This window comes from Canis lupus, chromosome 15, assembly GCF_048164855.1.
Source record: "Canis lupus baileyi chromosome 15, mCanLup2.hap1, whole genome shotgun sequence".
Lineage (NCBI taxonomy): Eukaryota > Metazoa > Chordata > Mammalia > Carnivora > Canidae > Canis > Canis lupus.
Genome location: NC_132852.1, coordinates 7437674 through 7451926, shown reverse-complemented (window position 1 = coordinate 7451926; position 14253 = coordinate 7437674). Strand labels below are relative to the sequence as shown.

Here is a 14253-nt window from a genome sequence, read left to right as displayed (position 1 = left end):
ATGATAATGTCATTAATTAAAGGGTTAATTGAAGTCTGTCTGCTATAAACTTTGTAGTGTAAGTGTTCTCCAGAAGCACAATGAGCTTTTATGTATTACATAAGATAGATAAGCCAGACTGTGATCCTGGCAGCTCTGATTGAACATTCAAGATACCGTAATACTAGATACTTGGAATATTTTGGAAAAGTTTCTGAGAAAGTACTAGAAATTTCCAATTTCATTTCTCTCACTAGTATAGAGGCTCAAAAAGCATAGAGACCATTTTTTTGTACCTTCTGCACACTCAGTGTACAAAAGTAGGAGGTGCTCAAAACACATTCACTGAATATTGATAGAGTGATCCAGTGCCCATACTGCTAAAAAGCCATAGAAAAAAAGGGCTGAATTTGTGAAATAACTTAGTCCAGTCAAGTCATGATGTAATGGTGACTGTACTATTTCTATCCAAGGGACATATTTCCTTGCATAATAGGATAAGAGAAAGTCAGGTTGGCTCCGTGCCACAAACATCTCCACAGACACTTAAGGATCCTAAGGCTAAATTGAATTGTTACATGTTTTCAGCAACAGCCCTGTGAAAAGTTTTAACTTTGGTAGAATGTGGTAACTTTGAATTTCCCTTGCATGTGGATGACTTGCCTAAGGCCCTCCCTGATTGTCCGGGACCCCAGTAGCTATAACTAGAAGAGCTCTCTTGGCCAATGACCCAGCCTCAGTGTCCCTGTTCTTTGGGATTGACCTGGCTATGGGGCAGCAGTAGGTTTGAGGATGTTAGGACTCTACAAAGGGACTCATCCCAGAAAGGAAAATTCTATCCATCTGGGCACTTGTGTTCTTCAATTCTAGGAAACTGTTTTAGAGTGTCTCATAATTTGCTAATCTTCATTTTCTCTGTTTTTCATGGTGGACCTCACATCTGGATGTAGATATTGGACTTCCTTATCTGATCTTCTAAGTTGATTACCTTTTATCTCCAGTTTCCAACTTCATCTTTTTGTTGTACCTCATCATCTTTCCTCTCCTTTGTCTTTTAGCCTTTCCTTTAAAATATAAACTTCTGCTATCATGTTCTACTTAGTAAGAGCATTTAACTTTTTTTCTTTTTTTTGCAGTTGCCTACTGTTAGCACCTACTCTTATTTCAATATCGTAAGGGAATATAGGAGTGTGTACACCATTTTTAAACCCTCATCAGCTGCCTGCTGAGTGTCTCATTTCTCTGCATTCTTTCGTGCTTATTTATTTTGGTTTTCTTCTTTCGAGTTGGAGATGCTCCTCAAAAAACTCTCCATATTTTTTGTCTCTTTACAATTAAGAGCAAACTCCTAGCAGTATAGTAGACTAAATGACATGAAAAGCTTTGCTATTGCAAAACAGTTGAAATTATGGAATAAATGTGTATGTATTTAAAATATATGTATTTAAAATATAGATGTAATCAAAATATATTCACTCATATTTGTATGCATTGGTATTCTGGTAAGAGAGTAAGCACAATCCTCAGAGGCCAAAAAAAAAAAAATAATAATAATAAAATAGTTCGGAGGGATAAGCAAAATAGTTTTGAAACCACCAGAAGTCTCTTGGGTCACTTTCATATTGCTGGTCTCCTTGGTTGTACAGGTGGTGCCTAGATAGCAGAGATTAGGAACAGAGTCTGAGTTTTACCCAAGGCATGGGGTCAACTTGGAATACATAATATAAGAACCAGGGTTCTAAAAGGCACTAGTGGAATGCTGAACCAAAAAAAAAAAAAAAATGTAGGATAGAGAAGAAAATTCCCTGTATTTTACCTTGTGGGGGTTGTCCCCTCACAGTTTGATCCCACAAGCCAGCTCTATTATGCACTTGTGATCTTAATTTCTGTTGCCTTACTTGGGAAAAACCCAAGTTTAAGATTTAATTTAAAGGAAGTCACCATAAATCCCAAAAGATTGCTATGAGCTATAAGTGGGCAGAGAACACAACTACTAACCTGGGCTGGAAATATGATAGCCTGATGGAAAAATAAAATGGGGGATCCCTGGGTGGCACAGCGGTTTGGCGCCTGCCTTTGGCCCGGGGCGCGATCCTGGAGACCTGGGATCGAATCCCACATCGGGCTCCCTGCATGGAGCCTGCTTCTCCCTCTGCCTGTGTCTCTGCCTCTCTGTCTCTCTCTGTGTAACTATCATGAATAAATAAATAAAATCTTTTAAAAAAATGGGATGTTCTAAATTATTGAAAATGATTTTTTTATTTTTGTAGCAATCAAGGAACATAAAACATAGGTGTCCTGACTCTGATGCACTTTAAGAATAGAGAAAGAAACAGGAAGAGAGACAAAGGTGGGGAGACAGCAGGGGTGGGGTGGAGGGGTGGGATGGAGGAGTGGAGGGCTGCAGAAATGAAGGAAAGACGTTGAAATCTCAGAGAAAACAAGGAAATGTGAGCAGATGATGAATAAATTAAAAATACTGTGAAACAGAATTCCACACAACTTGATCATAAATTTTAAATCTTATGTTAAGTTTATGAATGCCTATACAAATTGAACTTAGTCAACAGACTTAAAAGAAATAGAAAACTTGATTCGTTCTATAACCATTAGCAAATCAGTTGTTAAAATTCTTCCCACAAAGTACACAAGTGGCCTGAATGGTTCTACTATCTAGCTCTACCAAATATTTATGGTGTAGCTAAACCTGATGCAAACAGCTCCACAACCTTAAAGTAATGGAAAAAGGATGTCACTTTACAAGGCTAGTGTAAACTTGTTTCCAAAACAAGAAGGCAAAAATTAGATGTTGGTCCCATTCATGAATGTTCATCAACATAGATATCCCCACCCTCACCCACTACACTTTCAGCCTCACTCTATATTCCTTTGTTTCAACTCCAATCTATTTTACCACCAATGACTTCTTAAATTTTCTCCAGATACTCTAGTCACACACCTGCCTCAGGACATTAGCATTTACTTTTCCTGTTTGTAATCCTCTTCTCCCACAGACCTTCTTGGTGGGTCCTTTCCCTCCTTCAGTTCTCATCCTCTCTCTCTCTTTTTAATGCCATCTTGGTTAGTTCTTTCCTGAAAAAAATGTGAAATCATTATTCCAATATTCCCTACCTCTCTTCCCTGTTTTGGTTTTTCTCTCTGCACTTTTCACAATCTCACATATATTATTACATCCACGTCTCGCTTATTGTCTGTCTCCCACCTCTAGAAAGGGAGCAGAGCTTTTTGTTTACTTACTTACTTCCACAGCTCCGGCAATTAACATACTGCCTGGCACCTGGTGAGGACTCAGGAGCTATTTGGGGAGTGAATTGATAAATGCAAAAGTATTGAACAAAATGTTAGCATGACGAATTCAGCAATGTATGAAAAATACACTATGACTCAGTTGGATTTTTCTCAGGAATGCTAGTTTAAATTAGAAGAAACTTACTGAAGTGGCAGATAAAAGGAAACAACAAAATTATTTCAACAGATGGGGAAAAGCATGTTATGAAATTCAAAATTAGAGAGACCTCTTGAACCAATAAGCCAAAAGCAAACATCACACTTAGTGGTAAAACATGGCAAGTGTTTTCTTTATTATCAGGAACAAGACAAGGTGCCCTTTCATTGTTGTTTCTACTCTTCTCATTGCATTTTACTTGACAGAATAAGCCAATAGAAAGATAAATGGAAGGTACAAATAATGAAAAGAAATCTCAGAATTTTCACAGATGACATGATTATCGACAAATTCAGAGTGATTCACAGGATCAAAATAATTCAGAAGATCTTCAAAAGAATTTGACAACATTTCTAGATACAAAATCAGTATATCAATACCAATCAGAATCCCAATTAGTGGAGCACCTGGGTGACTTGGTGGTTGAGCATCTGTCTTTGGCTCGGGGTGTGATCCCCGGGGTCCTGGAATCCAGTCCTGCATTAGGCTCCCCACGGAGAGCCTGCTCCTCCCTCTGCCTGTGTCTCTGCTTCTCTCTCTGTGTCTCTCATGGATAAATAGATAAAATATTTTTTAAAAATCTTAAAAGAATCCCACTTAGTTACATTGTGGAATGAGACAAAGGGTTTCTGAAATTTACATGGTAACATAGAAGGGCCATTAATATTAAGCATGATACACATGAGGAAGATGAACAAATTGGGGAAATATTCTCCACCACAAACCAAGACATATTGTAAGGCAGTGTGATATTGGCCCAGAGACAGACCAGGATGCTGAATAGACAGCCTCCAAATACACCCAGACTTCTCTGGGTACTTGGGAATGACCAAGGTGTCATTAAAGCTCAGGAGAGAAAGCATCAACTCATTGGCAAATGGTGCTAGGAAATATTTATCAATGAATAAATTGTCACTCTCATTTGTCAGTCTCTTTTCCAGAATCCACCACTGTGTTGCCAGCCTTACTCTTCGGAGTTGCTTATCTTCCAGGCTCTTTCTCTTGTTGCTTTACATTCCTTCCCCTTGATTTACCTTGGTGCACCTTGCGGAATGAGCCAAGGCAAAGGATTGTGTTTACTTCACAATATTTAAATGGAAGTGAATTAATCATGTATCTCCTCTTTCTAGAAAATCTGGAGTATGTCAAGAACTTCTGGGGTTTTTGTTTCGAATTTTTATAATGAGGACGAGTCAGTGTACAACCCCACTGTCACACTAGCAAATGCTACTGTTTCAGAGTGTGTTGAAAAGATAGTCTTGTGATTCCTTTGATCTATTTTTTTCATATGAGAGTCAAGGCATAATGTTAATTCCTTTGAGGAAATACAGCCAGGAACTGGGTGTGTAGAAGAAGTGCCTCCCTGTGTATACAGGTTGTGTCTCCTGGAAAGCATGTAAAGTCCACGTTCAGTATTCGAACCCACAGCTCTGTGGGAGAATCAGTGGCCTAGTCTCATCACATCCAATCTTGAAAGTACTTCCTGTGCAAAGTAATCCTTATTGTTTTTATAGAGTTTTTCTCAAGAAATGTATTTTCTCCAGGGTCAATGCTCCCCTGATGGCACTTTCACCTATGATCGTTTAATGGAGTGGCTTCTCATTTTGAGGTGGTGGGTGGTGACACAATCCGCAGCCTTGAAGGATGGTTGTTGGGAGCACGTCCTGGGCCTCGGAGCCCTGTTGCCATGGTGATTCTGCGGCTGTGCCAAGGCTGTTTCTCACTGTGGGTGGAAAGAAGTTCCCCTGCCAGCAGCTACGTGGGATACTGGCAGCTGGAGAGAAGGCTGACATGATGCGCTGCTTCCCCAGCTGGGAGTTCTGAGTCTCCTTGTAAATCGAATAGGCAACTCAGGCCCTGTGGAAGAGTGGGGGTAATTAGGATCTAGCCCATCACAAGTGCAATGTGCACAATAAGATTCTGAGAGTTCCTTATTTTGAGTCAAAGCTTTGCAGAGGATGAAGCCTCACACTGAAGGAATCTAGCCTGACTTGGCAGTGAGGGAGGTTTAGAGGGATTTGTATTCGTCAGTGGGGTTAATTTAATTCTGAGGGATTTAAATGGCAGCATTTAAATAGGAGGTAAGAGAAATATCACCACTTAATTTGGAGATCTTAAACTCATTCAGAAATGCCTGTTAACTTAGGATTGTCAAGTTGGGTTTATGCAGTATTGAAATTTATCTCATGTTTTTCTAAATTTAAATGGCACTACAATGATTAATCCTGTAGACTGTGCCGCTGATAACCACTCCCACCCCCGGGGTATATGGAGTCTTAAGCAACTAGGCTTGCTTGCATGGAGGCCCTGGTAATGGTCCAACTAAACCATCATCAAGAAAATGTGAAATAGGTAGAAACTAAACTCTGACTGAAAGATCACATTAACAGAATTGGGCAAAAGTCTCCAGTGGCATTTGGTGATCATCTATAGTCTTACCACTTCATTTGCTCCTGGACTTCATTCTGATTTTATTCTTGCTTTGTTAAAAGCTTTAATAAGACCCAGAAAAAGTTAATTTTTATCTATAAATTTAATGTTTAGGCTTTTTTCTTTATATTTAAACTTCTGTTGTGAAGAGTTTTGTGGACTTCATTAATCTGATTTAGACACCTCAGTGTTTGCAGAAGAAATCCCACATACCTATATCGAATTCTTCAAGAATAGGAAGGGAGAGAAATCACAGAGGAATTGGATATGAAATCCTGGGGCTGTTTGGGGCACTTGCCAAAATAAGGGTAACTCCCTTTTGGATTGGTACTAATTTTGTTTCTTATTCTTCTTTATTTTTAAATAATAAGGTGAACTTTTTATTACAACATGGCGAGACAAATAGTACAAAAATTGTTTTGCTCTCCTGTTAATCTCCACTCAAAACTGTGTTCATTGACATTCAGAGACTACACACTCTGGTCTCATCCATCTGCTAGTGAAATCTCTTTCTATCACATGAAGTGTCAAGCTGTTCTAACCTTTTCTACTTCCCCACAATGTGTGTGTATTTGTGTGTGTGTGGGGGGGGGGGGCGGGGAAGAAATGGTTTCCTGTACTAACAATTGCTATGGAAGCAAGGAGGTGTCCACATTCCTTTTTTGCCTCTGGGGCAGATGAGGTGAGCCGTAATCTTCTCAAGAAGGCCAGTTCCTATGGTCAGTATTAAAGTTAGCAGACTAAAATAAATAAATACATACATACATACATAAATACACAAATAAAAAAATAAAGTTAGCAGCCTAGATCACTCTCTAAACATAAAATTACTTCACATAGGAGCTTCATAATTATCACATGTACCGTATGTTATAAACATATGTGCATTCTAGATAAAATGCACACAGAACTTTCTAAATTTAGAAAAACATGAGATAAATTTCAATGCTGCATAGACCCAAATTGACAATCCTGTACTTAAGTACAATAAATAACAATCCATATTCCAATCTCATTTATTTGTTTCTGCAGAAAGGAAGAGCAAGTTATGTAGAGAGTATTTGAGAGGCTTCGGTATTACAAAAGGAGATTGGGTCAAGAATTTCCAAAAGGAGAAAAGTAGGAGGAAATCTCTGGAATAGAATATAGAATATATATTGGGGGTGGGGGGACACACAGGTGGAGGGAGGCAAACTGAGTCATCTTAGGAGTTGCTCTGAGCCTGGCAGCCCCATACTTAGGCTTCATCTCTCACCAGCAGCTGGTGCACAGTACCTCCTCGATATGTCTTACTGCGAAACATATACATTTAAGCATCTCTGGTTAAGCTCTTAGAAGATATCTAGCAAATTCTGAGACTTATTTTTAATATTAACAGCCATGGTTTTCTGATGTCTTAGCCTAGAAAGCTATCTCTCAAAAAGGTAGTGTGACAAAGCTTTAAAATGCAAAAGTGATTCCTGTAGTCAAAGTAATTTTGAAAACCATATCACAAGCAATCATAGTTCATCTTAATATGGTTAAAGGTATGTCTAGTAATGGTAGACCTGGCATTTATTGAGTGGTTACTCCATGGCATGCACTATTTCATGTGTTAACTCACAATTTAATTTAAATTCCAGTGTAGTTAACATACAGTGACATATTAGTTTTGGGGTGTACAATATAGTGATTAAACAATTCTGTACATTACTCGGTGCTCATCATGACAAGTGCACTGTTTCATCCCCATCACTACTTCACCCGTACCAAGTCCCCTCCCCTCTGGGAACCATCTGTTCTCTAGTGTAAAGAGTCTGGTTTTTGGTTTGTCTTTTTTTTCCCTTTGTTCATTTGTTATGTTTCTTAAATTCCACATATGAGTGAATTCATATGCTATTTGTCTTTCTCTAACCAGCTTATTTCACTTAGCATAATACTCTCTAGCTCCATCCATGTTGCAAATGGCAAGATTTCATTCTTTTTATGGCTGAGTGACATTCTATTGTGTACATATACCACATCTTCTCTATCCATTTATGTATCGATGGGCACTTGGGCTGCTTCCATAATTTGGCTACTGTAGATAATGCTTCCATAAGCATGGGGGTACAGATATCTTTTCAAAGTAGTGTTTTCATATTCTTTGGGTAAATATCCAGTAGTACTATTACCTGCTTAATTCTCCCAAGAATGATTTGAGGGGAATTCTTACTGTCACCCTTTTACAAATGATGGAATTAAAAGAATAAACTTGCCAAAAACCACACAGTGGTAGAGTGAGGATTTGCCTTCCTGGCCTCTCATTTTTCAGTATCTTTCACATTTTTTTTTTTAATCACGCACCACAGCAAAAAGTAGATTCACATTTGAGTCACTACAAAGCATAAATTAATATCTGAACTCAAAAGCCTTTACAGTAATTTGCTTTACTACATGCAGCGCACTTGGATATTGCCTATTCTATTCTCTTTGACTTCTGAAAACTGTTGAACAACGTTCACTAAATTGGGTTCACAATGAACAGATTTTGACCCACTATTTTAAAAATACAGCTAAAGGGATTGAAGTAAAAACTTAAGCAGATGAAATTTGACAGCAATAAGGTCAATATAGAATGATATGCATGAACATAGTGAGGATTATTATGGGAAGTCTTGGATGGGAAGGAAGGGCTTCTTTTGGTTTGGGGGTAGAAGAAGAGGAAGACTTCACTGGAATTAAATATTCTCTTATTTGTGGAGGGTGGGTTTCTAATCAAGAAACTTCATTTTTATACCCTCCAAGGCAGACTGGATGTGCGTGTTGACCTGATGTCATCTATAAATGCAAAGATACATTCCCGTATACTGCCATTTTCCTAAGAGTTAAATGAAGAAAAAAAATATTGATTTCTAACTTTTTTTTTTTCTGTTGGTCTTCTGCAGGGTGTTTTGAGTGCTGTATTAAATGCCTGGGAGGCATTCCCTATGCTTCTCTGATTGCTACCATCCTGCTCTACGCTGGGGTTGCCCTTTTCTGTGGCTGCGGTCATGAAGCACTCTCTGGAACTGTCAACATTCTGCAAACCTACTTTGAGATGGCAAGAACTGCTGGAGATACGCTCGACGTCTTTACCATGTAAGTCACTCTAGTATTGCTTCTTACTCTGAGAGTGTATGTTCACATTGCTGGGTGTTGAATAAATAGGGGTCTAGAAGTAAGTGAAGCAGTGTTATAGATGAAGAAATAAATACCCTTAGGTTTTATACATGAGTCAAAAGAACATTGGCCTTTACCATGAATACAGGACATATAGTGGAGGATCAGAAGCCAACTGAATCTGGACCTAATTTGCATTTTAATTTGACTGTCAAGTTTTATCAAAAATTCAGTTACCGTTAAATGGAATGCTTGCATATCCTTTGCTCTTCTAATTTGAGCAGAGGCTGTTCTAGTAGAACAGAGCAGGGAACAGAGAACAGGGCCAGGTATAAAAGTAGACTGTGCTGCTAGTTCTTGGAAAATCACCAAAACTCAATGGGTGTTTTCACCTTTTAAAAAATTTTAATTCAAATGAATATGATATCATCTTTCTTTCCCTGCCTCACAGAAGTGGTGTGGACTTCCTAAGAAGTCTTTGTGGATGACTCTTCTGACTTCTGTTAACGAGAAATTTTAAGTAATATTGAGCAGGTTTTTGTAAACATGATTTATGTTTAAAATGTAATTTACTCATAAGGTTCAAACTCCTGAAATTGCTAAACTTTAATATTTTTTGAAAAGTAACTCAAACATAGTCTGGAAGTAAAAGAGTTTTCTGTTCAAATTTCAGTCCCTTATTGCTTAATATCACAGTGAACAGATGTTTAGGATTGAATTTAGCTTCAAATAAATTCCCAATTCAGATTATTAATTTGATGATGCAATCCCCACAAAAAGAAAATAACTTATTTTTGCATTGTATTTGATAATCCCACCTAATAGTAGACTTTCTATTGCATTAGCCACCATAGCATTTATTACCCTTACAACTTCTTGCATTTATTTAATGCTTCTTGGTACTATGCAGTTATAATTATTTCATGTTGCTTTATTTTGTCATTCTAATTAAATTCAAACCTTCTTAATTTATATATACTTTTCCTGGAGTAAGGTGGGTTTAGAGTTACAAATCTTTGTAGTTAATATGGCTGGTGAGAGTGACTTTGCTTTTTACTCTCACAACTCCAACAAAATGGTTAATGACATTTCTTATATACTCAGAGCCAGTTCCTACTGAGGTGGTGTAATTACAACCTTGGACCCTAAGCTAAGGCAACATTTGGTCAGCCTGGACAACTTTCTCTGTAGAAGACAACTTTTCTCTGACTCCAATATTGCTAAATTTTTAAATAATCCATCACCTATAGACAGATTATTTTGAGCAAAATATTGCCCACAGATTATATTTGCTATAATTATTAAAAGTTGCTGATTTCTATGTAAATGAAAAGAGAAAAAAGGTACATGTTTCTAGTAAGTAGTTGAACAGGAATTTTCTACTTTGCAGAGTTAAGGGCTTGTATCCTTGGACAGAGTGCATAAAATTTTTAGGAAAGAGAAATATTTATTTGAAATATTTATATTTATCTAAAATACATTGGCATTTAAAATTTGGGAATGATTGGCCATAAAATAAGAAATATGACAAAGTGGGTGTGGGAGACTGAGAACCTCTCCTGACAGTTATTAGGAGGAGAAAGGAGTTGATTTTCCATTCAGTTAAGAACTGAGATCGTTTAAAAACAGTCCTTAACTCTGAAGTATCAATTTAGAGCTTCTTCGATGTCACTGACTAATGGAAATGAATTAATGGAAATTTTTAAAAATCATAACCTAAAAAAGGCAAAGAAATTATATCACTTTCCCCGTATTTCCTGATGAACTTTTATTTTACAAATTAGTTTTGAAAAATTACCATTATCCATTAAATTAAATTCTTTAAGCCCTTAGCAGACAGTGTATCAATTTCTGTTACATTAGCTCTATAGCATGAATTGATCCTTGAAAGTTTATAAATGGTATTTGTCAACTGGAATGTGATTGAACTATCTGAAAATGCTTTGGATTATTGCAGGTTAGTTTGCAGAGAGCCCTAAGAAAAAGGATATATTTTAATGTGATAAAACTGACATTTTCTTTTTAGTTTTATCTCAGCCCACACTGGACAAAATATGTTTTCACTGTGCATTATTTTAAGCTACCACAGATGTCCTTAAAATCTACAGATTCTCTATATTTAGGCTACATCCAAATTGCTAACTTTAGATATAGAATAGAAGTTTGTAAGAAATCATGAATCTAATAAATGACATGAGATGATTGTATACATCTATCAGAAACCAATTGTCAAGATACTTATTTGACATTTAGACAGCCAACTTTAATATGTCACAGAATTCTACTAGCGCTCTGAAGAAGTAGAGTGTGTGGGAGTTCAGAAGAGAAATCAGAGATCGTATGCTCAGTTCAGTACTTTAACCTTTTCTCTGTCCCATTGGAAGTTAACTGTGAAATTAATTATGCATTTTTGGAATGGGAAGAGTACCATTTTGATTGGAATGAAAGCAAGTGCTCAAATCATCTCTATTTTTATATTTCAAATAACTAAAATTCTTTGTACAAGGCCTTCTAAAGCTAACAAAGGAATTCAGACTCTTTCCCTGTCAGTAAATGGTTCATGAAAACAGAAGGAAGATATGTACCATAAACTGCTAGGCACCATTGGTGCCAATGATATGTTCAAAGGTTTGCATACAGGCTTAGAGCAAGTAGAGACTATTCTTTGGGGGAGATTATTTACAAGGATATCAGAGGAATAGATAAGGTGAAGGGAAACGGGGTGTTATATAAGGAAATATAGAATAGAGATGGCTGACAGATGTATTTGCTGGCAATACAACTTGCTTGGAAATAAACTAAGGTAAGTTTGGAAAAGAACGTGTAAGAGAATGGAAAGAGAGCACCTGGTGGCCAATTTTGTCCTGTATAGTCTGTTTTTTTCTCCACAGTTCACATGCTTGGTTCAACCAAATTAGGCACTCCTATTTCATTTACTTATAAAGGTAAAGAAGCCTGTTTACCAGATGTGTGAACTAAAAGATAAAACTGATTGCCTGAGCCTCCACGTCTTCTCCTGTTGTCGTCAGGGTCTGAGGATTATTTCATTCTTGATCTCAGCTTCTCTTTCTCGGTCTCTTCACTGTCTTCTTTCTCTTAACCACATGCACATATCTCAACACGGTCAACACCTGCTAGTCTATGGGAAGAAACATGAAGGATAGGCACAGTGAAAGATGACCGTTTCATTTCACTAATCACCCACCTAGCATGAAAAACTGACTTCTCATAGAAAAGTTTGCATATAAATAATAATATTATAAATACTATAAATAAATATAGGAATAATCTGCATTCTCATGCAACCTCTGTTTTGGACATAAAATTCTCAAGACCATCAGCCTTCACCGGTGGAAGGTGACCGAAGTGTAGTTCCTATGTCTTCAGTTGATGTCATCTGTCAAATCATGCTGTCGTATTCCATTTGAGAAATCGAGACCCCCCCCCCCCCATAGAGAGAGCCTAGGGGGAATTTTTCAAAGATTTTTTGACCCATTGATATGTTTTTAAGTATCACTCTCTCCCTCCTCATCAACTTGGTTTCTGAGAAACTTTTCATCCCTTTCAAGTCCATAGTCTTTTGTTGGCTCCAAAATGTTGTGACAATGAGCATGTGGCCTAGCTTCCCTTAGAGGATATTCTTACACTCCAACTACAACCTTTTTTTTTTTTTTTAGTTTGGCATCTCCATTCAGGCCCCCACGCTGGCAACAGTTCACTGCCCTGCCACTTTCTGCTATATGATGAGGAGATCATTTTCTGACCTGTGAGTCAGACTTCCTCACACGAGAGCCCCATGGTAAGGGGTTGTTCTGTGTTCCATCAGTTTTATGTGGCTGAGTGAGCAAGAAGCAGGGTACACATTTCACCTCTGCAGAGCAGATTCATGGAAGACAATAAAATATGGAAACTGGTTAGAAAAGTAGATCTCGAATAATCCAAACCACTAATTTTGCTAAGTGACTTGGCTTCTTGAGTAACTCTCTGGAGGACTGAGCAAGAGACAGTCTTATTCATCAATACATCCCCCTGTAACTTATTAGACAGAGGTTGTATTTGGGTTTTGATGAACTATAATGAGGATCTAGTATCTGGTACCACTGATTTCCAGAGTGAATGTATTTTATTTTCAAAGTTTAATACTGTGACCTGAACTTAATGCATCAAAAACTGAGGTGACTAGGTAATGAATTCTTTGATATTTAATGCACACATAAAAGCTAATCTCTGCCTAAAACAAAAGCAGGCAGTAAGCTCAGATAAAATAGATATATTGGTTTTGCTCTCAACTTCCTGTGTATGTAAATCTCTAAGTGTACTTGTATTTCAGATGTTTATTTCTTGGAACTAAATGAAATAGAAAACAGTCATCAATAGCTTAATGGATGAGAATGAGAAGTGAAAAGAAAGCGGGAATTCACGGGAAGACAAAACCAGGTTTCACAAGCTGGCAGAAATCACAGCAGTATGCAGAGTGCCAAGGGCTTGACAGTCAAACCAGATTGCTGGAGTCTTCCACTTACAAGAATTTTGAAGATCAGACAAATTAGTATTGAAGCGAGACTACTGATTAGTCTTGGAGATTCAAAAAGACTTTCAGTCCCATCTAGAACTTATGTTAGAAAACCATACTGACTTCCTAACTTCTGGTATAACAAACAGACAGCATCTCCTTACGCAGTATTTAGCTAGACTAGTAATTCTCACGTGAGTGTTACAAAAACAAACAAAACACCTCACTTATATAAAGCAACATGAACAATGAAACCAAGTATATAAACCAGGAGGACTTTAGGTAGAGAGACAACCGAGTGTTGGATGAGAACACTGGTTCTGGGGTCCAGCTTCCCAGGCTTTGTTTCATGTGGTATCTACCCCTTTCTACTTCTCTTACCTTGGACAAGCTTAACCTGTCAGCCTCAGTTCCTCATCAGTAAAAAGACTTAACTAATGCTTCCAACTCCCTTAGTTAGGTGGATAACGAGTTGATATTTGAAAACAGTTATAACAGGGCTGCCACCTATGAAGACCACGCACCTGTTTATGAACATGTTTCTGCTTCTGGCAGTGGTGGTGATGGTTTCAATTACAATGATAGCATCTTCCCTGAAGCTGGACCATGATTTTAACGCCCAGTATCATGTTCCTAAATTGTCTTTGTCCCTGCGCACACCCTACTCACCACAATACTCTAAGCCCTGTGTTACTTGACTAGAGTAGATGTTTCAGCCAAAGTAAACACCAAGAGGAGGTTTCAG

The 14253-nt window shown here is 37.7% G+C and overlaps 1 protein-coding gene across 2 annotated transcripts in view; it reads left to right on the top strand.

The window, feature by feature from the left end:
- GPM6A (glycoprotein M6A) overlaps positions 1 to 14253 on the top strand; it is a 331381-nt gene that overhangs the window by 279035 nt on the left and 38093 nt on the right. For both annotated transcript variants that reach the window (XM_072775844.1, XM_072775843.1), the window contains exon 2: positions 8782 to 8974. In XM_072775844.1, the coding sequence (XP_072631945.1) occupies positions 8782 to 8974 (193 nt within the window). The remainder of the gene's footprint in view (positions 1 to 8781; positions 8975 to 14253) is intronic.